We start from the raw sequence: 26,295 nt of genomic DNA, 5'->3' as shown, positions 1-26,295 counted from the left end.
ACACCAGACACAACTGACCCAACAGAAACGATCACATTCTCATGTCCTGGAACATCCATTCAACAAATTATCTGAAGCACTGTTCTAAGCACTGGAAATAAGACAAAGACACTGGTCTCATGGAAGAAAGACCTCTCACTGTTAGACAAAAGCAAGGGAATCCTGGAACACTCCAAAAACATGCCACTTAAAGTCTTCTTAGGGAAAGACAATGATAGTAACATTGATAATGTTACTATCATGATAGCGTTGATAACGATAATGATAGCATTCAATAAATGCTCACTCCTATGTGTTGGTCCTGTGACAAATTCAAGACATGTGTTGTCATTCATTCACACAGCAGACTTTGATGTAATCAGTGCTGCTGCTGCTAAGTCACTTCAGTCGTGTCTGACTCTGTGGGACCCCACAGACGGCAGCCCACCAGGCTCCCCTGTCCCTGGGATTCTCCAGGCAAGAACACTGGAGTGGGTTGCCATTTCCTGATCCAATGCATGAAAGTGAAAAGTGAAAGTGAAGTCGCTCAGTCGTGGCCGACTCTTAGCGACCCCATGGACTGCAGCCTACCAGGCTCCTCCGTCCATGGAATTTTCCAGGCAAGAGTACTGGAGTGGGTTGCCATTGCCTTCTCCATAATCAGTGCTGTTAGATCTATTTTGTAGATTGAGAAACTGAGGCCTAGAAAGGTTAAATCACTACTCAAGTTTCCATGGTAGGTAGAAGTCAGATAGTCAGGACTAGCTCAAAATCTGTGCTCTTACTTGAGTTATCACCATGTTATTCTTGAGTTAACATAGATTTCCAACCCCCCCCACCCCCGCCAAATGGTAGTAAAGAGATATTAAATTTAGTCCAAGTTATGCTGCCAGCCAATCACTCTAGTATTTATCTTCAACAGACCCTCAGCTGCTAAAAAATCATAAAAGACTCAGACTTTATTTAGGAGGCCAAGTCTTTAGTTGAGATTTAAGCTTGTCTAAGACTTAGCTCCAACCTACCTCTCTAAAAGCTTCATCTCCTATTCCTGAGCCAGTGGAGCTTCTTATAATTTCCTGAACAGTTTCTATTCTGCCCTACCCTGTACCTTTCTCTCTCTCTGCCACCAGGAACACTCAAATCCCATCCCCTTAATCAAGACCATCTGGGAACACTGCCCTTCCATCAGGTTCTTCCCAATCCCCACCCCCACTCCGGGGAAGATGAGATTTGCATTCTCAGACCACTTGGCTTTACAGCTGCTGGCATGTCTGCTCCCATTAACATTAACTGACTCATCTTATTGCACTTCCGGTCTGTAATTCTCACAGCACTTGGCCTGGTGCCTCTGCTGACTGAACCAGGTTCACTTAAGGTTTAGGGTAAACGATGGGGTAAAAGAAAAGGATTATTAAGAGTATTCTGTTTTCCGTACTCCCCAGCGTTTCATTTATCTTACAGGATTCTCCTGTACAGTCCATGTTCTACATGTGGTCAAAATATGTGAGCGTTCTGTTATGTAACAGACTTGCTCAGCCAGTGAAAACAAAGCTGCATGAATGGCCCCAAAGCCAGGTGACTGTTCTTTGTGTGCCAGCTTACAACTGAAAAACACTTTGCTTGGGGTCTCTGTTTGGACAGAGAAGACAGAAAACATTTAGAAGCTCTGGGCGGTATTGTCGTCATTATTTGTGAGGGGAGATCAGATGGTCAGTCTTGTTTCCGATAAGCACTGGACAGCCTTGATTTACAGTCACAGCCGTGCCTCCAGATTCCACGTCTTAGGACCAGATGCCCACTGGGGACCTAGCACACCCAGCACAAACCTGCAGAGGGGCCCTGCCTTGAATGAGCCCAGCTCCTCTGATGGTGGTGATTAGAGGGAGGGGAACCTCCAGGGACCCCCAGAAGCAGCCCCCAGAAAATCAGGCCAATGCCTTGACCTACCTGCCACACACAAGCAAGAACAGGCAGGCATAACTTCATCTTAAGACTTCACATAAGTCTTAAGGTAGTGTTAGAATTTCTAAATAATACCTCCTCCTCAAGGACCAACTCTCATTTAAACCAAGTCTAAGTCATGTGCAATTTTAAGCTAAAGAAAAAAAAGGTGAGATATACTTGGTTTATCTTCCTTCCTTCCCTGGTGGCTCAGTTGGTAAAGAATCTGCCTGCAATGCAGGAGACCTGGGTTCAGTCCCTAGGTCAGAAGATCCCTTGAAGAAGGGCACAGCAACCCACTCCACTATTCTTGCCTGGGAAATCCCACAGACAAAGGAGCCTGGCAGGCTACTGCCCATGGGATCGCAAAAGAGTCAGACACGACTTCATGACTAAACCACCATGCTACAATATAATCCTCCTATAATATCAAAATAAGAATTTCCATTCATTTTTATCAAGCTCTACCTTTATCTGTAAGTTTAGAAAACTGCTGGGTTACCTTAGAGGAAGATGGGGCTCAGTTTTGAGATCTGTGAGGTAACGACTGTAGCCAGGGAGTAGGAACCCATTTTTAGGCCATTCCTTACCTTGAGCCAATGACGTCAAAAAGATGTTGCCAACGGTCATTGATTTTGTTGAGCTTGTCATCGATCTCAGCTGCTCTTGTCTTGTTGCTGGCCTTGATCAGCCGGTCGCCCATTTGCTTTAATTGTAACTTGTTTTCACTAAACAAATTTATTTCTTCCATGCAGTCCTGGCATAGGCACCAAAACACAAAGCTGGAATCACTACAGAAACTTCATTTCTTTGGCAGATACAAACACACAGTTGTGCCTCCTGAAATTTCTTAAAAAATAAAAACACTTCTCTCACCTGTTAATGCAACCCTTCAGTGAGTGGCTAAAAAGTCACCCCCATTCAGTGCATGTGTAATACCTAAGGCAGTAGTTTCTTAATTCAAAAGCCCTGCTTTCTCTCACAGTTATTCTAATGCACTTGGGAGCTGAGGACTACAGGGTATAGCTAAATTAGCCTAATATCAGCAAGAGTTTTCCTGAGGTTTAAACGAGTGGCATTTGGGGTGACTGCGATGAGAAGGTTCTCTCTTCCTTTCCTTATGGGAATCAGCGACCACTTCACAATTACGAGCCCCACTGCTGTTGGTCTTTCTCCTTTGGCCAGGCGATCATCTTAACATGGTTAGAAAAACCATAACCCACCTGGGATGTAAACTGAGGCTTAAGAAACCCTGAGCCCCTTTTTCTTCCTAACCAAGGAAAGCAACGCCCTAGTACACAGCACCCTGCCCGCCAAGGACAGCCCACCTTTCCCACCTCTTTGGAAATGTGCCTACGGCATACAGTTCTGAGTCTGGGAGTGAGGAGGGCAGAGAAGACCATGGTGGTCATAACCGCACCCCTCTGGGGACTCCTGCTCACCTTCTGGAGCTTTTCAATCATTTCTTCAATACTAATATCTGCTGTCTGGAGAACTTTGTTTTCCATCTGCACCAGCCATGCACACAACTCTTTGTTTTTTTCGTTGAACACAATCCATGAATTGAGTCTATCTTCTATCTCCTGTTTGCGTATGGCCACCTGGAAATGACAATGCAGTTGGCAGCTGAGTACAGGCAGGAAGGAAGGACTTTCTCTTCCTCCCACCCCCCATCGAAAGGACTATGGATTCCATTCAAGTGATCCCAAGGACTTAAATTATCATGTTTTTGCCTTTTAAAGACCCAGGGTTTGACGTCAACAGAAGTTTTACACCTTTGATAAATGCCTTAAAAAGCGACAGTAACAAAAGATTGTACCTGAACTGTAACTGACCAAAAGGATTCAGCTTTATCCAAAACAGTTTTAATATAATGCGGTAATCCATTATTGCTGCTGCTAAGTTGCTTCAGTCATGTCTGACTCTGTGAGACCCTATGGAGCCTCCAGGCTCCCTCTGTCCATGGGATTCTCCAGGCAAGAATACTGGAGTGGGTTGCCATGCCCTTCAATTTATTATTACCGCATTTTATTAAAAATTAGAAACAGGAAGTTTAGATGAATGTATTTTAACCATCACCTAAATTTCTTCTGTTCTTTATTCTTTAAGTATACATTTATTTACTGCTTGCTACATGTTACTTTTTTGTTTTATGATCCAAATTCTTTCTTTTTAAAAAATGATCAAGTCCTTATCCTTACTTAAGGCCAATGTCCCACCTGTTTAATTTAAAAACTATCATCTCGGTCACAATATAAATCTTATGTATATAGTGCAAATGGACCACAAAAATTAACATCACTTAAATGTTTGAGTGGTATATTTCAAAAACAAAGCAAAATTTTAAAAGTGCATATCATTCATTTAATCCACCTTCCCAATATGCACCCCTGCTCTGGATGGAAACCATGGAAACGGAATCAAATCCTGGTCTGCAGTGAGCAGGCTGACCCCCAAATACCCAATGCTCTGTTCTGCAGAAGCAACCCCTAAGCTGACATCAGCAAAGGATCTTCCGCCTTCCAGGGTTCAAATTTATTACTTAAATAAATGTAAATTTAAAGAATGCAAATCAGCCTCTTTAAATGTACAAAGTATTCCCAGGTCTTAGAAATCTTCAGAATCCTAGAGATAAAAAGGGTAACCTAAAAGTTTTTTTGGTTAACTTTTAACACCCCGCTTTACAAATGGGGAAACCAAAGTTGAACTCCTAGACATTTTTCAACTATACACAAAACAAAAAAAAAACCTCTGCTCTTTTCAGAGTGAAGCAAAAATAGCCAATGCTTCTATATTCACCCAACCAAATGTGTTGAGAGGGCTGAAAAAACTATCGCTAAAAACCCGTTTTGTATTTCTGTTTTTCATAGCATCTATTCAACTCAGCTTTTAAAAATCCTGGCATTTTGTATAGCATCATTCTGATTGGATTCCTGATGGTAACAATTAGGAACATCTGGGCCCCAGTCTTCACTTCTTCCTTAGCTTACAGGATACCTTCACATATTCTCAATTTTCTGTTATATAAAATTTGAATAAAAATTCTTAATGGACTATTCTAAAAGTCCTTTAGTCTTTTAGAAGACTAAAAGTCTAAAAAGACTATTCTAAAATAGTCTAAAAGGCCTATTCTAAAATTGTAAAAGGACAGGTATATCATGAATATTAAATACTAAAATAAAGAAGGAAAAACATTTTTATTTTATTAAAATGCACTCAGAAGTGTCTGAATTTTCAACTTTTACGTACATCTCTTAATTCACAAAAATTAGATTAAGGACTTTTCTTAGAATTAAATGTTCTTAAAAAAAGATCTATTTGAACCCTTCAATTCCAACCTGATCCTGTCATCAACTTACACCTTGTAATACCTTAACTACAATTCATTCTTAATGAGTATAAGTGATTCACTGAGATAGTAAGTGTAGCAGCTGACCCTTTCTTTCAGAGTTTTAAAGCCAGCTACCTGAAATAAACACTGGCTTGCATGTGAATGCAGAGTGCTCAGATAAAACGCCCTGGAGCCTGGCACTCAGTGCTACTCCTGCTGTCTGTGGGCCCAGAACAGACACTGCAGAGATACAGCTGTAAGGCCAGCCCAGACCTCTCTGCTGAAGTTCTGATACTCAGACAAGGACTGGTACTTGTCATCTCTACACGACTGAGAGCAGAGTGCACACAGCTGCTCAAAACCGCAGTCCTCCCCTCCCCCCTGCTCTCAAGGTGATTTTTTTTTTTTTTTAAAAAAGCTCATTAAGAGTGTGCAAAGTTCCAGCACTGAGTGCTGGAGAAACAAAGGGTCAAATCTGTTAAACCTTGTTGCTGCCTTCTCAAGGAACAGCGCCAGCCCGGGCTCCAACTGAAAAGGGCCTCCCGGTTCAATGAAATTAAGCTCCTTTCTACTTTGTCTGGCCTTCGGAGACATTTCAATAAACTTCAGAAGAGCCGTGCCCTGCAGTTAACTGACTTACTCTTAAGCAGAGGTCCTCCCATTGTCTGTGCAAATGCTCTATTTGCTCCTTCAAAACCATCACGTCGTCCACCAGAATGTGCTGGGTTAGGTCGGTCTTCATTGTGTGAAGTTCTTTCAAGTTCTGAGTCCAGTTAGCTAAAGACTTCTCTAGTTCCTGCATTTAAACACAAGAAAGAAAGAGGGGGAAAAAAGAAAGAAAACTCTTCAACTCAAGCTGCTGTTGTTTCCAAACCTGTAGAGGCTAATCCTTTGATTGGACCCTGGGGGAGGGGAGGCCAGGAAAGAGGGTGGGACTTTCTGAATGAGAAACAGCCCAGGGCCGGCCTCTGCAGCTGTGGTTGGCCAATTCCTCAGCACCTATTTTCTCAAAGCAGAACTCTTTTCTACCTTTATTTTCACTTCCTCAGGTATTTCAGACTTTTCTATACTTAACTCTATGTTAAAGTCAAGTAGGTCTTTACCTTTATTTAGGGGAAAGTAAAGTATTTTAGGAGTCTCACAACAATCTCTCTCACCTACATACACGTAATTCTGAAACTGTGTTACAGAATGTTGTATAAAATATGATTTCCCTACTTTTAAAAACACCTTAAGAAATGCATTGTTGCTACGTGGCAATCACATAATGACAGCTTCTGTTAAGCGAATCATTTTGGTTAACTTTCAAAAAGAATAAATATAATTGAAGGGAAAAAAAAAAAAATTGTTCCCTAATGATTGCCAGAGATGGGTTAGCAGAAAATGTCCTCTGGCTCTGGAAACAATTTTTTCTTTTTAAATGAAGTATTGGTCAAATTAAAACATTTTTTGAATTCTAGGACTTAATCTAGATAATTACTTTCACGAGAGAGAGGGTAAAATGAAACAGCTCAAACATTCAAGAGACCTCCAGATTTTTATTGTGCTTCTCGTATTCTGTATTTTGGCACATTTGAAGGGTCTCTATTCATACCTGTCTATTGAAATCTGAAAGAAGAGAGTATTTCATTTACATCAGTAACCTGCCTGAGGGGTGGCAACAGTAAAAATGGGTTAATTCTGATTGATTTTCAGAGTTCTAAAGGCTACACTGGCATGAACTTGCCAACAAGGATTTACGTTGAATAAAATGGTTCAGAGGGTTCTTTTTAAAGGTTGCATGGAGATTTAAGACATAACATCTTTTTCAGAGGAGAAATCATCACTTTAAACTTCTGTTACCTACTTCTCGCTTCACGATTCTAGTAAAGTGGACGAGAGCAGATTCTGCAGTGGAACACTTTTTTACCAGCTTCATCACCTGAAGCAGGCAAGCCACAAGCAGAGGTTTGCCATTCACTGACTCTCAAGACCGGAAGATGGTTGCACTTCAGTGTTTCCTGATCAAAAGTGTGGGCTCAGACGCCTGCCCCGAAGGGAGGCTGGGGTAAGTAATCCACCGCCTGGTTTAAATCAATTTTGGTTTGGATACCCCGTCTTCTCCCACAGTTGAAAGGATAATTAACAGGTGTAGAACTTTTGAATATGGATATTTTGGGATTCTTAATAAATACTGCCACATTGTGTCCTCAAAGGAATGACTATCTTTTTCCACAGACTGTTTGGTATCGAGTTTTATATATTTGGGGGGCAAGTTTAATATGTGTAAGGATTCCGGCTGCTGCTGCTGCTAAGTTGCTTCAGTTGGTCGACTCTGTGTGACCCCATAGACGGCAGCCCACCAGGCTCCCCCGTCCCTGGGATTCTCCAGGCAAGAACACTGGAGTGGGTTGCCATTTCCTTCTCCAATGCATGAAAGTGAAAAGTGAAAGTGAAGTTGCTCAGTCATGTCCAACCTCAGATCAGATCAGTTGCTCAGTCGTGTCCAACTCTTTGCGACCCCATGAATTGCAGCATGCCAGGCCTCCCTGTCCATCACCAACTCCCGGAGTTCACTCAGACTCAAGTCCATTGAGTCAGTGATGCCATCCAGCCATCTCATCCTCTGTCGTCCCCTTCTCTTGCCCCTAATCCCTCCCAGCATCAGAGTCTTTTCCAATGAGTCAACTCTTTGCATGAGGTGGCCAAAGTACTGGAGTTTCAGCTTTAGCATCATTCCTTCCAAAGAAATCCCAGGGCTGATCTCTTGTAGAATAGACCGGTGGATCTCCTTGCAGTCCAAGGGACTCTCAAGAGTCTTCTCCAACACCACAGTTCAAAAGCATCAATTCTTCCGCCCTAGCCTTCTTCACAGTCCAACTCTCACATCCATACATGACCACTGGAAAAACCATAGCCTCGATTAGACGAACCTTTGTTGGCAAAGTAATGTCTTTGCTTTTGAATATGCTATCTAGGTTGGTCATAACTTTCCTTCCAAGGAGTAAGCGTCTTTTAATTTCATGGCTGCAGTCACCATCTGCAGTGATTTTGAAGCCACAAAAAATAAAGTCTGACACTGTTTCCACTGTTTGCCCATCTATTTTCCATGAAGTGATGGGACCAGATGCCATGATCTTTGTTTTCTGAATGTTGAGCTTTAAGCCAACTTTTTCAGTCTCCACTTTCACTTTCATCAAGAGGCTTTTTAGTTCCTCTTCACTTTCTGCCATAAGGGTGGTGTCATCTGCATATCTGAGGTTATTGATATTTCTCCTGGCAATCTTGATTCCAGCTTGTGTTTCTTCCAGTCCAGCGTTTCTCATGATGTACTCTGCATATAAGTTAAATAAACAGGGTGACAATATACAGCCTAGACGAACTCCTTTTCCTATTTGGAACCAGTCTGTTGTTCCATGTCCAGTTCTAACTGTTGCTTCCTGACCTGCATACAAATTTCTCAAGAGGCAGGTCAGGTGGTCTGGTATTCCCATCTCTTTCAGAATTTTCCACAGTTTATGGTGATCCACACAGTCAAAGGCTTTGGCATAGTCAATAAAGCAGAAATAGATGCCTTTCTGGAACTCTCTTGCTTTTCCCATGATCCAGTGGATGTTGGCAATTTGATCTCTGGTTCCTCTGCCTTTTCTAAAACCAGCTTGAACATCAGGAAGTTCACGGTTCACATATTGCTGAAGCCTGGCTTGGAGAATTTTGAGCATTACTTTACTAGCCTGTGAGACGAGTGCAATTGTGCGGTAGTTTGAGCATTCTTTGGCATTGCCTTTCTTTGGGATTGGAATGAAAACTGACCTTTTCCAGTCCTGTGGCCACTGCTGAGTTTTCCAAATTTGCTGGCATATTGAGTGCAGCACTTTCACAGCATTATCTTTCAGGATTTGGAATAGCTCAACTGGAATTCCATCACCTCCACTAGCTTTGTTCATAGTGATGCTTTCTAAGGCCCACTTGACTTCACATTCCAGGATGTCTGGCTCTAGGTCAGTGATCACACCATTGCGATTATCTGGGTCGTGAAGATCTTTTTTGTACAGTTTTTCTGTGTATTCTTGCCACCTCTTCTTAATATCTTCTGCTTCTGTTAGGTCCATACCATTTCTGTCCTTTATTGAGCCCATCTTTCCATGAAATGTTCTTTTGGTATCTCCAACCTAGCTATGTTTAAATTTGTTGTTCTTTAATTACTTGCCTGAGATGCTACCCAGTTCACCTTTATCCTTCCCCAGATGTATTTTAGTTAATTCCTACCAACACTTGCAGGTCTCAGACACAGGTAATTCTTTAGAGGAGCCTTCTCTAAGTCATGGGATGAGGTTGGGACCCTTGTTTTACGCTCTCAAGGCCCCTCTGTCCTTTTCCCTTCTTATACTCACCATGCTTACAATTATGCACATATGGTGTCATATGTACCCATATGGTAGGACTCTGGTCAACATGTATCTCTCCAGTAGCCTAGACTATCAGCACCACACTGGCTGAAGCCATGACAACATTTCTCACCAGTGCACTGCCCACTTAGCACTTACCAAGAGACCTAGGATAAAGTAAATCCTCAAATATCAAAATGTATGATTGAAAGAAAAGAATTTGGCAGTATGTCTCAAGAGCTTTAAAATGTTCCTAAATATTAAGTGAAAAAGCAAGGAATCAAACAATATATTGGGTGAGGTCTACTGAAGTAATCTATTAAGGCTGAAAAAGTTCACTTATTTCTATAAGTATTTCAAAACTCACACTTCCATTTTAAAAAGAAAATACTCCAGATTTGCTACCAAAACTAATTGCAAAAGAGAACATGTCAGGTAAGTTTGCCTTTCTTAATTTAACAAGATAAATTTTCTATACTGCAAAAGTACCTGTGAAATTCCAACTGTCCATATGGAATGTGATGGAAAACTTGACTACATAAAGTGGTGCACTGCACAGGCTTTGACTGAACTCTAACACAGCACAATAGCATTTAAGCCTTCCTGTGGATTCAATTATTGTTGGGATTGTCAAGTCCTATTTCTCTACACTACTAGCTGGGTAAAAAGAGGATCAAAAAAATGAATCTGTGTGTGTGTGTGTGTGTGTGTGTGTGTGTGTGTATTGGCCTGTATATGCATAGAGTATCTTTGGAAGAAAATGTAGCATATTGGTAACGCTGCTTCTGTGGAGAGAAACTGATGGAAAAAAAGTTTCATGTATACTTTTTCCAATTCTGAACCATGTGACCACATTACTTATTCAAAAAATATTTAATGAAGAGGTACAAGCCTCCAGTTATAAAATAAATAAGGCACAGAGAGGTAATATATAGCATAAGAAACATGGTCAATAATATTGTAATAACTTTGTATGAGGACTGATGATTACTAGACATCGTGGAATCATTTCATAATGTATGCAAATGTCAAATCACTGTGTAGTACACCTGAAACTAGTATAATATTGTATATTAACTATATTTCAATAACAATTATTTTAAAAATAAAACTATCCCATGGATTCAATCATTTGACAAGTTTTGTGAACATTGATGCCCACTATAATGATAATAATTTTCATAACAGTTTATAGTTAGCATATAAAATATGATTGAAGGCAGGAGAAGGGTCCGACAGAGGATGAGATGGCTGGACGGCAGGCAACATTGACACAATGGACATGAATTTGAGGAAACTCTGGGAGACAGTGAAGGACAGGGAAGCCTGGCATGCTGGAGTCCATGAGGTTGCAACGAGTCAGACATGACTGTGATTGAATAACAACAACAAAGAAATCATACACATATACAGACACATATAACCATGTAAAGCAACTTCCCCATATGTCAACTTGGCTGTCATGGTAATGTAATTTTCCAAGGAGGAAAGTAAAGTTTGAGTGGTTAGGTATTTCCCCCAAGTGACTTAAGAATGATAAACACTGCTCTGGACAGGCTTCAGGTTACTTGGGATCTCTTTGGAATATGGTCATAGGTTGAATGAACTCAATGCTCTTGCCCACTCTCCCCAATTCTTTGCAAAGAAAAATAGAATGCTGAGGCTATGGAAATTGAAAGGATCCTAGTGGAAACTGAGAATTGTCCTACTTGGGAGAAATTATGCCTCTTTATGGGCTTTCCATCTAGTCAAAGCTATGGTTTTTCCAGTAGTCATGTATGGATGTGAGAGTTGGACTATAAAGAAAGCTGAGCACCGAAGAATTGATGCTTTTGAACTATGGTTTTGGAGAAGACTCTTGAGAATTCCTTGGACTGCAAGGATATCCAACCAGTCCATCCTGAATATTCATTGGAAGGACTGATGCTGAAGCTGAAACTCCAATACTTTGGCCACTTGATGCAGAGAACTGACTCATTCGAAAAGACCCTGATGCTGGGAAAGATGAAGGCAAGAGGAGAAGGGGACAACAGAGGATGAGATGGTTGGATGGCATCACCGACTCGATGGACATGGGTTTGGGTGGACTCTGGGAGTTGGTGATGGACAGGGAGGCCTGGCATGCTGCAGTCCATGGGGTTGCAAAGATTCAGACATGACTGAGTGGCTGAACTGAACTGAACATGGGCTTATGGTTCACGTTTTGCACAGGTTTCTGGACTTGATGGGAGGAAAGTCTACGTGTCAACTCAGAGGGACTCCAAGTCCTCTTATCTGTTACTTGAAGCCTAGATCCAAACTTAAAGATATAGAGATGATAAAAACTTTGAAAATCAGGGATAGACAGGAACCTTCTTAACCTAATAAAGGCATCTACTAACACATGACCAGCAAAAATCATACTTCATGGTGAAATGAAAACATTCTCTTTAAAATCAGGACTGACACATAGGGGCCAGCTATCAATGCTTCTACAATACGGCTGTGGAGGTACTGACCAACGTAGACGCAACGGAAGTATAAGAATTAAAATAACCAAGAGAGTCATTATTCACCAATGGTAACTGTGTTCATAGACCTCCAAAAGAACTGACACGATTATCAGGCTTAATAAAAGAGTTTAACAAGACAGTTAAATATAGTATCAATGCAGAAAAGTCAGTCACATTTCTAGGCATCGGTATAAACAAAAAATATAATTAGGAAAAAAACAGTATTTTCAATAGCTTTAAAAGTAACACATCAATAAATCTAACAAAAGATGTACAATACTACATAAAGAAAGTTATGAAACACTCAGCATGGCTAAAAGGAGAAATATGCCATATTTGAAAACAGGAGGACTCAATGTCAAAAAGATGTTAATTTCCTCCAAATTACTCTATAAATTCAATACAGCTCCACTGTAACTCTTATCAGGATTTCCATTAGTTTGACAAACTGCTTCTAAAAGCTGTGAGAGACCAAAGAACCAAGGACAGCCACACTCCCGTGTGAGAATGAGGGATGGATACACCACACCTGAAATGAAGATCTATTCAAATAAAACACAGTACTCAAGATAATTTGGTATAAATGCTAAGATAGGCAGACCAATGGAATAGAGCAGAGAACCAAGAATTAAACCATGCATATATGGAAACCTGATATTGGACACTGGACTAATCAGTAAATGGACAACAGAATAATAGGCATCTATATGAACAAAACAAAAATCAGTGCTTCAGTGAATAAAGATACTCTGCAAGTGTAAAAAGTAAAATTTGAAAACTTTAAGAAGGAAACGTACAAGTATATCCTTGTGACTTATCTACAGAGTAATGGTACTGCTTATATAAAGTTTAAAAACAAAAGTAATACTGCTATATTCCACCGAGATCTACATGCCCATGTAGTAAAATGATAAAGAAATACATAAGAATGGTAAAACACCAAATTTAGGACTGTGGATACCTCTGGGGACAGGGAATACCTTGGAGATCATACAGGACATTTGAACTGTACTTGTAATATTTTATTTCTCTGCTGGCTGATGGTTTCATGGAAGTTTGTCATATTATTTGTTATGTTTGAATTTTCTTGCATGTTAGAAATGTTTACAATGAAGAAAAACGGTTCAGGCAGGAAGACACTAATTTCCAGCACAGCTTGAAGTAGGAGACTACTCAATTCTTCCTAATTATTTTCAATTAGATCCCTGAAGTCACTAAAGGAAGGAAAAAAAATTAAACTATATTCCATTAGGCTGTGGATGTCTTTCCAACATAAAATCTCCAGAAAGGAAAGAGATGGAGGGAGTTCCTAACCTGGAAATTTAACTGGTCCAAATTCCTATTGGTGAGTTTGCCTTGTCTTCTGCAAAGTCCTGACATACCCAGGAATTTTTGAGAGTGTAGTGTCCATTAAGCAGAATATAGCTTGGAAAATATTACAGAAACATTGTATTTGAGCAAAACCCCTAACTACTGTCCTCTAAAAAATTAATTCTTCAATCAAGCTTTAATTTCAAACACAAGGCCATTTGATAAAGGAAGAGCTTTCAATGTAATCTCAGAGACCACATCTTACATTACAGAGGAGAAACAGAGGACGATTTGAGGGCAAAATCCCCCAAAAGAAGAATTTCTGATAAATCTTTCTAGCCTTCACACATGAATCTCAAAAAGCGTGGATGCTAGTTGTTTCAGCGACCAGCATGGTGTATTACAGAGAAGGTAGAAAAAATATTTTCCAAGTGGACCTGAAAACTTATTTCACACAGACAACGAAAGACAAACACTTCAACTTCTCAGAAAACAGCTGAGTGATTATCTTGAACACTACTTCAGAACTCAATACCTTAATCAGTTCTTTTTCTCTGTGGAGCTCCTCGTGAAGTTCTGGAAGAGGGTCTTTACTTTGTGCTTTTAAAACGTGCAGCCTGTTTTTCAACTCCTTGATTTTCTTTTCACACTGGTCCCAGGTCTATTTGAAAACAGTGTTAAAATTGGTAAGTACTTTTCTGTTTAAGAATGAATTACAGGAAAAGGATAATTAACTTAATCCATGTAATTGCTCTATTAAATGTGTCTTTGTAAATCACACAGACACCCAGGTCCTTGTCTCAGCCAACAAAGCAGCTGGGATGACAGGATGTTCAACGCCTCTCTGCAGTGTTATGTGGGGCTCATCTTAACCACTGGGTTGCTTTTTGCTTAGAAATACTTCTTCCTCCCTCCCCATATCTCTGATCTAGCTAACTTGTTTCTATTTTAATTTGGAAAAGTTCACATTTCAAAGGCTACTGGAAAGATTAATTTTTAACATATCCAGTCTTGGCCATACACTCTACTAACACTGAAAAGCAAAAGCACTCAACCACTTTTCTTGTCTTCTTTTCTAATGCCGTCCCTCTGCTCTCTCCCCACCTTCTAGACATAGCTTGGCTTTAGTGACCCTTTCACAGTCCAGTTTCATTCTATTTCTCACCACTGTTCTAACTGTCAGCTCCTGCTTGGAGTGCTTTATAGTTTATAAAGCTTTTTCAACTTCACTATCTCGCTGTAATTATAATAAGCTGAGGAGACAGACAGGGCAAGTGTTAGTATCACATTTAAAATGGGAAAACTGAAACGCAGAGAAAACTGACTGGTCCAAGCACATACAGTTAGAAGTAGGATGAACTGACAGAGCAGTGTTGACATGCACACACTACCCCGTGTAAAGTAGATAACTAGCAGGGAGCTTCTGTACATATAGCACAGGGAGCCCGGCACAGTGCTCTGTGATGAATGAGCAGGGTGGGAGAGAAGCTCAAGGGGAAGGGGATATAGGCATACACACAGCAGATTCACATGGTTGACAGCAGAAACTAACACAACATTGTGAACAAATTATACTCCAATAAAAAAAAAAAAAGTGAGTCGATCTAAGGCTACAGTTTCCCTTGTAGATGCCTTTCTTTCATACTAGATCTTTTCCTTAAACCTTACATTACTGAACAAATAGTTGCCTGTATTTTTTTTTTCAATTCTGCCTGTATTTTCAAGGGAGATTATAATTCATTAGGATAAGTTTCTATTCCTGATATTACTAAAATTACTCTCCTGAAGTTACTAAAAACAGACAAATACGGAGTCAAACACTATTTTATTCCTCAGTGCAACTGACACTTAAATATCCTTGGGTTGGCCCAACTATATGCTAACCTCACTGAAGGAGAAGCCACTTGATCTAGTAACATCAACACTGGAACATAACCAAGAAGAAAGTGAAGGGAGAAACAAAACTGTGAGTCCTTTCCACTTCCACCAAACCTTCACTTGCATTTACAAACATGGCACGTGCTCAACAACGGTCTGGGAGTTAACGAATTTCACGTAGTGTGTACACCAAATAAAATTCAGATACTTTATAGGAAAGCTGTTCAGGCCCTAACTCAGCACATATTTATTCTTTATTCAGAAAAATATCTCTGACAAGCTTGGTTATCTGGTTTTGATACACACACAACAGATTAAAGAGTGGGCTATAAGGAGTTAAGTATTCTCAGAGAAATAAAAAGTAAAAATAGACAGCTTAACATTAAATAGAAAGAGAGAAAAACCATAAAAACCACATATGAACTCAAAAAGCACAACAGCACAGGAGTTAAGTTCAAAGCAGCTCAGAGTTCTTAAAGAACAACTTGGGATTTTTTAACATTAAAAAAATTAAGGATTTTTCTAATAATCACTCAAAAGACATTATGGTTTTTAGAGGTACAATCATAATTCTTTGAAGGTAGCAGAAAGATGAAGCATCACTATATTTGCTTCCATATACTAGATTCAAAGACAGACTACACGTGGAACGTTAGCTTTGGTTACTGAACTTCCGTTGAACGTGAGTTAGTTTCCTGTTTCAAAAGGTAAATATAAAATAGCACCTCAAGTATTTAGATATTAACATTAAGCTTTTCCAGTGTTATATTATTATTTTAAGTAACTATCATGATTTGCAGATCAGCAGGACCTGACCTATGGTCCCTTGGAAAACCCACAACATTGTGAATTCCTAAAATCATTGCCATCTTTGCAGAGCAAACAAAAATTCTATGTACTACATTTAAATACCATGAAAGGAAAAGAAAATGTTGAGTTACCTCTGCAGTGCTCTGGAACCGTTTAATCATTTCTCCAAGTTGGAGTTTTGTGTCCTTCCAGTTGTCCTGAAGTTGACTGATTCTCTTGTTAACTGACTCTTTAGTTTCCAGGTTAGCTGTGTTCAGTAACTTTTCCCCAGCTTCCAACGTTAATGCATACGTAGTCTGCCACCTCTGGAAATGAATTTCTTTATTCTTAAAAAAAAAAAAAAAAATAGTAATTTGCTTAAGCCTTTGATGTGATCAAAATATGAGTCTTTGCACGTGTTTGTGTGTATTTCCTTCAGAGCCTCTCTTAAATATTAAACTAGATATAAATTAAACAAATCTGGTTAGAATACACACACACACACACACACACACACTCATTCACATCAAAGGCTGATATTCAATTGAGTAGACAGCATACCACCAAATGATGTGTTCTTAAAACAATTTCCAAGCGTTGATAAAAGGTGTATAAAAATACACTTCACAGAATAAAAGTCTATAAGATAAAGGAATTCAAGAGTATTAAGAAAATGACTGGAGTATTAGATCTGATACTAAGAGCAAATACCATTATTATTATGATATAGTCAGCTTACTCCTAACCCACATGAGTAGAATGTGTACATTATGCTAAAAAATGCATTACCATATGTAAAAAAAGAAAGCAAGTGAGAATTTGCTATGTAACACAGGGAACTCAACCCAGCATTCTATGACAACCTAGAAAGATGCAATAAGGTGGAAGATGGGAGGGGGGTTCAAGAGGGAGAGGACATACGTATACCTGTGACTGATTCATGGTGACGTGTGGCAGAGGCCAACACAATATTATAGAGAAATTGTCTTCCAAAATTGTATTTTGTTCTATACTTCTCAATATTGTACAATTATAATCTTTGATAATTACTAGTTACTCAAAATAAATAAATAATCTTTTTTTTTTTAAGGAGAGAACAAATAAAAAAGGTAAAATACAAAACTAGACACTTTAGCACTTAAACACTTATATACATCAGTGTTTGCCCTAAAGGGATAGCTTTTAAAAATTCTCTTTGGATATCATATAGATTTTCTTTTAAAAGGGATTGAAACCAAGTATTTATATTACAAAAACGAAGTAAAAACTTTACAACTGATTCATATTTCTCAAAATATTTGGTTTCAGAAGAAAAAAATGGCTTTTATTTCTGTTGTAAATATGACTTCCTTTATTTTCAAATTTCTCAAGGGAGACATAATATAGGCATTTTTCAAACTGGAAGCTGATATTTAAAAAAAATCAACTGAGCATTTATTTACAAAGATAGTCTCAACAATACTTAGGATAGCCCAAATGCAAAAAAGAGGGAATTTCCTGGTGGTCCAGTGGTTGGGACTCCAAGCTCTCACTGCCCAGGGCCTGGGTTCAACTCCTGGTTGGGAAACTAAGATCCCAGAAGCCATATGACCGAAAAATCAAAACATCAGAACAAATAAACAAAGAAAAAACTCCATGAAAACCAAATGAAAAAAAACTGCAATTCAAGGAACACTCCCCCTCCACACTTGTCCTTCTAATATTGCTGACATAGCCACTGTTACAGACGTCTTTTAGCCATTTCAGATTGAACTCATCAAAAGACATGCTTCTCATCCAGTCTCCCCTGATTGGTCAGCAGCACACTATTCACCAAGATCCTCAACCTCCAAACCTAGAGTCACCTGGATTTAGATTTTTATTTACCTGCCATATCCAAACCATAAGCACATCCTGTAAGCTTCACCTACAAACAGCCTTGTTATCTTCACTGTGATTGCCCTTGTCTTCTCCATCCTAACAACTAACCAAGACCACTAAAACAGCCTAGTGAGTTACAGCAGACTGTATTTTTCACAGAATGACCACAACAATATTACCAGCCCCACATGCTCTCCTAGAACCTTGCCCCTCCCCATCAACTGGTGGTACCTCTACCCCTTCCTCTTGAACCCCTGTGGGCACATGTGATAGCCTTGATTAACAGAGGATGGCAGAAGTGGCTGATGTCCAAGGCAGGGTCTAAAAAGGTGGTGTAGCTTCTCCCTGGCTCTCCTTTCCATGGGACATGCACCTTTGAAGCCATGAGCCGGATGTAGGGAGTCCGGCTACTGGAAGCTGTCACGTGTAGAGTCTGCAGGTAATGAAGCCCAAGGAGCCCCAGCTGCTCCACATCCTGGCTGTCTGAGCTGAAGTTCAGTTCAGTTGCTCAGTCGTGTTCGACTCTTTGCAACCCCATGAACTGTAGCATGTCAGGCCTCCCTGTCCATCACCAACTGCTGGAGCCTACCCAAACTCATGTGCATTGAGTTGGTGATGCCATCCAACCATCTAATCCTCTGTCGTCCCCTTCTCCTCCTGCCCTCAATCTTTCCCAGCATCAGGGTCTTTTCCAATAAGTCAGATCTTCACATCAGGTGGCCAAAGTATTGGAGTTTCAGCTTCAACATCAGTCCTTCCAGTGAACGCTCAGGACTGATCTCCTTTAGGATGGACTGATTGGATCTCCTTGCAGTCCAGGGGATTTTTCTCAACACCAGAGCTGAAGTACTAGACATGAAAGTGAGGGAGCCTTCAGATGAGTCCAGCTTCAGCTGCCATCTGACTCAAACTGCCTGAGATACTCCTGCTGAGAGCCGTCTAACAGCCCTGACAACCTCCAGAACGGTGTAAGAGAGTAAGAACTCTTCGTTGTGATGCAGCAATAAATAGAGGTAATACGCGGGGATTCCTGCTTCTGTGACCCCACCCCCACCCCCAAACCATCTCCCTCAGAGCAGCCAGAGGACCTTTAAAAACACGAATCATATCATGTGGCCTCCTTTTCCAGTTTCAACAGCTTCCTATTACACCCAGACTGTTATGCAGCTGTCACGCCTCTCTCCAAAATGCTCCTCCATGACTACCTCTCAAGTCCATTTTCTATCACTGCTGTCTACTGGCTACACCCATCGTATGAGCCTTCTTTCTTCCTCTTTTTTGCTAAGATTGTTGCCATCTTAGGGACTCAGGAAAGTTGTTCCCTCTGTCTGAATTGCTCCCCGCCTCCAACCCTCTACTCTTTGCACAGCTGGCTCCTTCTTATCACTCAGGTTCCAGTTTAAATGTCACCTCCCCAGAGATTACCCAATCTAAAGCAGCCACTTAGTCTCTCCATCATCGGCCCTATTTTAATGACCCACATATGCCATGTTGTAGTCCGATAGTTTATTTTTTAATTTGTCCGATTTCCCCCACCAATCAGACAAACTAGTATTTTCTAGTTTATTGATTTGTCTGATCGCCACAGGAGAGCAGAGGTCTTCTATTAGTCCACACAATATAACTAGCATTTAGAACAGTGACCAGCACAGAGCAGGTACTCAATTAATATTTGACACCTAGATAAACAAATGAGGCAAGCACAGGACTTCTGAGGAGTGCTGGTTTGTTTAACTGTCCCTCTAATGTGACGCATGGTTCGATAACTCAATGGAACATGCCCTGGGAATTGCCAACTAAGTGTTCTAAGTTCTATGTTCATCAAGCAACTTTTGTATTGGAAACATTGTTGTCTACATGAATTTGCCCTTCAAGAGTAAGCAAGAATCTGGGACTTCCCAGGTGGTCTGTGGCTAAGACTCTGCACTCCCAATACAGGGGGCCTGGGTTTGATCCCTGGTCAGGGAACTAGACCTTACCTATTGCAACTAAGAATTCACAGGCTGCAACTAAAGATCCCGAGTACCACAACTAAGACCTGGTGTAGCCAAATAAATAAATATTGTTTTTATAAAAAAGAGTAAGCAGGAGTCCTGTTGTAAACTACTACTGTGGTAATCATTTATATATTTGTCAGTGTCTTAAAGGTCTGTCATGCTTCCCCACTGGCTCAATGGTAAAGAGTCTGCTTGCAATGCAGGAGATACAGGAGATGCAGGTTCAATCCCTGGGTCAGGAAGATCCCCTGGAGAAGGGAATGGCAACACATTCCAGTATTCTTGCCTGGAGAATTCCACGGACAGAGGAGCCTGGTGGGCTACAGTCCAGAGGGTTGCAAAGAGTTGGACATGACTGAAGCACAAGGCTGTAAAGGTCTGTCACCCCAAACTTCTGCACTCCCCTCCTCATCCGAGTCCACCTCTGTGCCCACAGCCCAGGAGAGCCTCACTATTTCTGGACGAACGGATAAGATTGGGTCTCTGACCCCACAAGGCTGAGGACACGGCTGAGTAAGGTCCCCATGACCAACTGGCCTCCCCCCTGCAGAGAGCACACTTGAGCATCAGAGAAAACACAAAACCTGAAGCGAACAAATATCTTCCAAATAAAGGCACCCTGTGGTTCCCACACTGCTGCTGGGCTCACACTACCTTCAGCTCATGGATCAGGCTTCTCGTTTGGTGGAGGCTGTGGCAGTCCTGGCTCTTCACTGCGGACAGCAGGTGGCTGGTGTCGGCGAGGAAGCGGAGCAGGTCCCCCTCGGAGGTGGTGAAGGACCGCCACTGCCTCACCAGCTCATCGATGTCGCTCTTCCTCTGGCGAACACCCTGGGCCGCGCTCTGCCACTGCCCCTTGAGCCTCGTGAACTTCCAAACAAATTCCGGTCTTGGGGAAAATAGATGGTTAGAGAATTCTGACATTGATGTGTAGAAAAAATAACTAGCAATGTGTAATGGGAACGCAGATTTTCCATTTTTAATTAGAAAGACTATTATAGATCTCAGCCCCATCCAACTTAAACATGATGGGGAATGTGGGGCTGGAGGGGGCAGTGTGTGGGATGGTGAAAGGTGTTGAGCAGAAGAGAACTGCACATGGCCTGGTAGTTTGCTGACACGCATGACCTCGAACAAGCTGTTTTGACACAGATTATGCCAAGTGCTTTACGGAACACTAAGCATGGCGTCAATGGCAAACGGATGAATAGGTAGGTCCCTTGTAATGTTATTGATTACTTGAGGATTGTACACTACACAACTGCAGCAATAAAGAACATGCTTTCTGCAACTACTCAACTATTTCTTTCCCAGATAAACAACACCCTTCATGTGAGAAATAGGACCTTTTATTTATTATGGGAAAAATCATGCTAATCAAATCAAAAGTAGTTAATCATCTTGAAACTGGCTTGAATTTATTACTTCAGAGGTAGGAAGAAATGGGGTTTGTATTTCTTAGTTATGCCGAAAGAAGATTCAGAAGCACATGGGTAATGACGGGGAGGAAATGAATGCCTATGGAGATGTATGGAGAAGTCGTTTAGGAGGCCAGGCCCACTCGGGCGGCTGCTGGCAGATGTACCAGCTGTGTGAGCATGTGCAGCTGGTGCCACCAGGCTGGCTGAGGGGCTCCGCTCAGCCCGACTGGAACTGCCCAGAGACCCCAACCCCATGTTCACGGCAGAGAGAGAAGTCTCTTCTTTCACAATTGTGACACAGCCACCTGCTGGGAACAGCAGTCCTTTGAAATTTATTTTTTAAATAGCAAAATATCATGAGGCTGAAGGTAGAGAGGAAAACACACTATAAAAGAACCCTTTGGAATAAAAAAATTAGTTAACTGGACTTGGCAGACACGTGTTTGCAACTCATCTGATCTGCTAAGCCCACCCTTCTACCACAGGGAAAAGGGGTCCTGATGTTTTTATGGCCACGAAGCAAGGCTTTATCCTAATATACAGCCAGAAGACTGGCCCCATAGCACTCTATCAATCGCATAGCCCAGGCACTGATGTTAAGATTCATGTGGTGGAAGGCTCGTCCACTCGCATTGCCTTCCACATTCTCACAGCCATCATGAGTCCTGGAGAGCTTACCTCTTCTCTATTTCTGCTGTGTCCAGGAGTTGTAAGCACTGGGTGACATAAGAATCAGCAATTGTCTGGTTTATAGAAACTTCGGCTTCTAACATCTGTATGTGAATCAAAATGTAAAATATTAGTGAAAACTGTTCTCATGAATTTCCTAATAAAGTCTATGGAGGATATGTGAGATAATTTATTTTCAAATGATTTGAGCCTAACTGCAAAAAATGCTTAATCATCACACTTATGAATACAATCTTAGAAGCAAACAGGTCTAATAATAACTACATCTAAGACCCATTTATTGTGCATTTTCAATTTGAGTTGTTGTTGTTGTTCAGTTGTTCAGTCGTGCCCGACTCTCTGAAACCCCATGGACTGTAGCCTGCCAGGCCCCTCTGTCCATGGGATTCTCCAGGCATGAATATTGGAGTGGGTTGCCATTTCCTTCAATTGAGAGGCACTCAGTAAAACTAGCATTGTCTCACTTCTTCTTCAGCTTAGGACCCAAGTAAATACTATTAGATCCATTTGAAGAGGAAGAAACTAAACTGTTCAGGAACTAACTCAAAGTTTTCATTTTCAGATTTCATTTTCAGTGGATGACCTTAATGTAACAATGCAGACTGAAATCAGCTACTTTAAAAAGTTACAGTGAACTAATCATACGTAGTTTGGAAATGCAGGATCTGCCTGTGGAAGGATTTTCAAACATACATCAGTGAAAGTATGAAGAAACTCCTTTGTAAAATTATTTATGTTACAATTATAATTATACCAGGTGCCTCAATACTTTATAGAACTGCTCAGTGAAAATACGAAGAGAAGCTGAAGTACTTTTACACGCTTTTGGTGAAGTGGCACCATGTTCACATTCTAAGAAACCAATGCTATGCCAGAAGTTCCATCTACTGCAGAAAAATCTAGGAGCTTCAGTTCAGTTCAGCTCAGTTACTCAGTCATGTCTGACTCTTTGCCACCCCATGAATCGCAGCACGCCAGGCCTCCCTGTCCATCACCAACTCCCAGAGTTCACCCAAACCCATGTCCATTGAGTCGGTGATGCCATCCAACCGTCTTATCCTCTGTCATCCCCTTCTCCTCCTGCCCTCAATCTTTCCCAGCATTGGGGTCTTTTCCAATGAGTTGGCTCTTTGCATCAGGTGGCCAAAGTATTGGAGTTTCAGCCTCAACATCAGTCCTTCCAATGAACACCCAGGACTGATCTCCTTTAGGATGGACTGTTTGGATCTCCTTGCAGTCCAAGGGATGCTCAAGAGTCTTCTCCAACACCACAGTTCAAAACCATCAATTCTTCTGCACTCAGCTTTCTTTATAGTCCAACTCTTACATCCATACATGACCACTGGAAAAACCATAGCCTTGACTAGATGGACCTTTGTTGGCAAAGTAATGTCTCTGCTTTTGAATATGCTATCTAGGTTGGTCATAACTTTCCTTCCAAGGAGTAAGCGTCTTTTAATTTCATGGCTGCAGTCATCATCTGCAGTGATTCTGGAGCCCAGAAAAATAAAGTCTGACACTGTTTCCACTGTTTCCCCATCTATTTGCCATGAAGTGATAGGACCAGATGCCATGATCTTCGTTTTCTGAATGTTGAGCTTTAAGCCAACTTTTTCACTCTCCTCTTTCACTTTCATCAAAAGGCACTTTAGTTCTTCTTCACTTTCTGCCATAAGGGTGGTGTCATCTGCATATCTGAGGTTATTGATATTTCTGCCGGCAATCTTGATTCCAGCTTGTGCTTCATCCAGCCCAGCGTTTCTCATGATATACTCTGCATATAAGTTAAATAAGCAGGGTGGCAATATACAGCCTTGATGTACTCCTTTTCCTATTTGGAACCAGTCTGTTGTTCCATGTCTAGTTCTAACTGTTGCTTCCTGATTTGCATACAGATTTCTCAAGAGGCTGATCAGGTGGTCTGGTATTCCCATCTCTTTCAGAATTTTCCACAGTTTATTGTGATCCACACAGTCAAAGGCTTTGGCATAGTCAATAAAGCAGAAATAGATGTTTTTCTGGAACTCTCTTGCTTTTTCTATGATCCAATGGATGTTGGAAATTTAATCTCTGGTTCCTCTGCCTTTTCTAAAACCAGCTTGAACATCTGGAAGTTCATGGTTCATGTATTGCTGAAGCCTGGCTAGGAGGAGTTTAGTCATTAATAAAACAGAGTAGCAAAACAATATTTGGAAATTTATGAAATGTGTGAGAGTTTTGCAAATGATCAACCGACAACTGAATTTGCTTAAAGACATACACTCTGTGTTTAGGGATTGAAGATTGACAGGTATTATGCATACTTTTACTTAAACCTCTCATCCCATGAGTGCTGCCCCAGGGAGAGGGGGCAGAGGGCAGAGCATGGGTTTGTTTACCTCATACGTCTTCTGCTGTTCTAGAAGAGCAGGAAGGCTGTCAGCCATGTTTGCCTTGAGTGTCTCTTCTATCTTCTGCAAAAGCTGGACCCACTTTTCATAGCAATGAAGAAACTTTTCATTCAATCCAATTCCTTGAAGCTCACTACAAAGGTTTAAAAACAGAACAGACCCACGTAACAATGACATTACTGCGCTCAACCATCAATTTTACCACAAGTGAAGCAGAAGGCGAGAGCTGGGCTGTTCTGACCTGCAGCGTTCCAGCGCCGTCGCCGTGGCCCGGATCCACTGCCGGTTCACGTTTTGTAATGTCTTCATAGCTACGTCACTAAGTGGGAGCTTGAGGCTCACTTCGTTCAAATGCTCGATATCAGGTGACTGGGCCGTCAGTGCCAGCACATGATTCTATGAAAAAGAAATTAAATTCCAGACTTTTGGATGCCACTAAGATACGCATATGGTGAAAAAGCCTCAGAAATCCTATAGGCCTTTCTTATCTCAAAGATGAGGGAAAGCCGGAGCTTAAAGAGGTAAATGACTTGCCCAAAGTCACACAGCTAGTTAGTGTCAGAATTGGACCTGAACCTAGGCCTGTCAATTCTGTGACTTTTCTAGAATAAGCTGCACACATGGCCAGAATCAAAACAGCCCAGGAAACAGACAGTGATCTCGGATTCCTGTCTTTGAAGAGGGTGGAAATAAGCTTCCTTTTTTTTTTTTTTAAAGGATCCACACTGGACCTTCAAGTCCCATTTAGTCTGCCAACAATTTGACTTTCAACAGATCATGCAGTTTATTTATTAAGTAAATGAAAATTCAATCCCTGAAATAACCCTAGCAAAGCATGGTACTTAAACATCCAGATTATGGTGATATCACAGGAAAGCAAACTCACCAAAATTTTATTTTTAAAACAATATTCTAGGGACAGCATCTAGGTCAACAATGTATTCAGCAAACATCCTTCACAATATCCATGTTCTCACTACAGAACTCTGCTCTAAAAGTCTAGGTCAGGGTCAGCAAACTTTTTCTGTTAAGGGCTAGATCATGAATATTTTAGCCTTTTCTTAGCCATATGATCTCTGTGGCAAACATTCAGCATGAAAACTCCCACAGACAGTACATAAACAGTGGAAGGCCATGGCTACATTATTTACAAAACCAAGTGGGGGCTGCATTAAGACCTTATGCCATAGTTTGCTGACTCTTAATTTATGAATATTGGTCCTTAGGATAAAGATCCAGAATTCATTAATTCTTCATTCATCTATGTTAACTATACTCAACTTATTAAGGTAATAAAGAAGGAAAAAAATACCATTAATTTAATAGGGTATTTTACTTTTTGATCTTCCACTAACCAGAAAAATTCAATTAATCACAACATCCAATTGCTAGATTATTCTAGTTCACTGAAACTAACTAGTAAAGACTTTAGGATTTAAAAGTCTACTTAAATTATTGAGGCATATTACTAAAATAAATCTCATGACCCAGCATTTCCATTCCTGGGTATATAGCCCCCCCCAAAAAAAAAACCAACACCTCCAAAACCTAATTCAAAAAGATATGTGCAACCCAATGTTCATAGCAGCATTATTTACAATTGCCAAGATACAGAAGCAACCTAAGTGTCCACCAACAGATGAATGGACAAAGAAGATATGGTACATATATAATGGAATACTACTTAGCCATAAAAAAAGAACAAACGTTTGCCATGTGCAACAAGATGGATGAATCTGAAGGGCATTATGCTAAGTGAAGTAAGTCAGAGAAAGATAAATACTGTATGAAATCACTTATGGATGGAATCTAAAAAGCACCACAGACTAGTGAATATAACAAAAAAGAA

The 26,295-nt window shown here is 40.7% G+C and overlaps 1 protein-coding gene across 20 annotated transcripts in view; it reads right to left on the bottom strand.

Annotated features, from left to right (window-relative positions):
- SYNE2 (spectrin repeat containing nuclear envelope protein 2) overlaps positions 1-26,295 on the bottom strand; it is a 323,751-nt gene that overhangs the window by 34,355 nt on the left and 263,101 nt on the right. For all 20 annotated transcript variants that reach the window (XM_059890586.1, XM_024997770.2, XM_010809508.4 and 17 more), the window contains 9 exons: positions 24,688-24,842; positions 24,435-24,579; positions 22,045-22,139; positions 20,600-20,834; positions 16,241-16,435; positions 13,957-14,082; positions 5,892-6,047; positions 3,363-3,521; positions 2,511-2,677 (listed from right to left, as the gene is read on the bottom strand). In XM_059890586.1, coding sequence (XP_059746569.1) covers positions 2,511-2,677; positions 3,363-3,521; positions 5,892-6,047; positions 13,957-14,082; positions 16,241-16,435; positions 20,600-20,834; positions 22,045-22,139; positions 24,435-24,579; positions 24,688-24,842 — 1,433 coding nt within the window. The remainder of the gene's footprint in view (positions 1-2,510; positions 2,678-3,362; positions 3,522-5,891; positions 6,048-13,956; positions 14,083-16,240; positions 16,436-20,599; positions 20,835-22,044; positions 22,140-24,434; positions 24,580-24,687; positions 24,843-26,295) is intronic.

The sequence above is a fragment of the Bos taurus genome, chromosome 10, assembly GCF_002263795.3.
Source record: "Bos taurus isolate L1 Dominette 01449 registration number 42190680 breed Hereford chromosome 10, ARS-UCD2.0, whole genome shotgun sequence".
NCBI classification, from domain to species: Eukaryota; Metazoa; Chordata; class Mammalia; order Artiodactyla; family Bovidae; genus Bos; species Bos taurus.
Note: the sequence above shows the minus strand (reverse complement) of the source record. Positions and strands in the feature narration are given on the sequence as shown.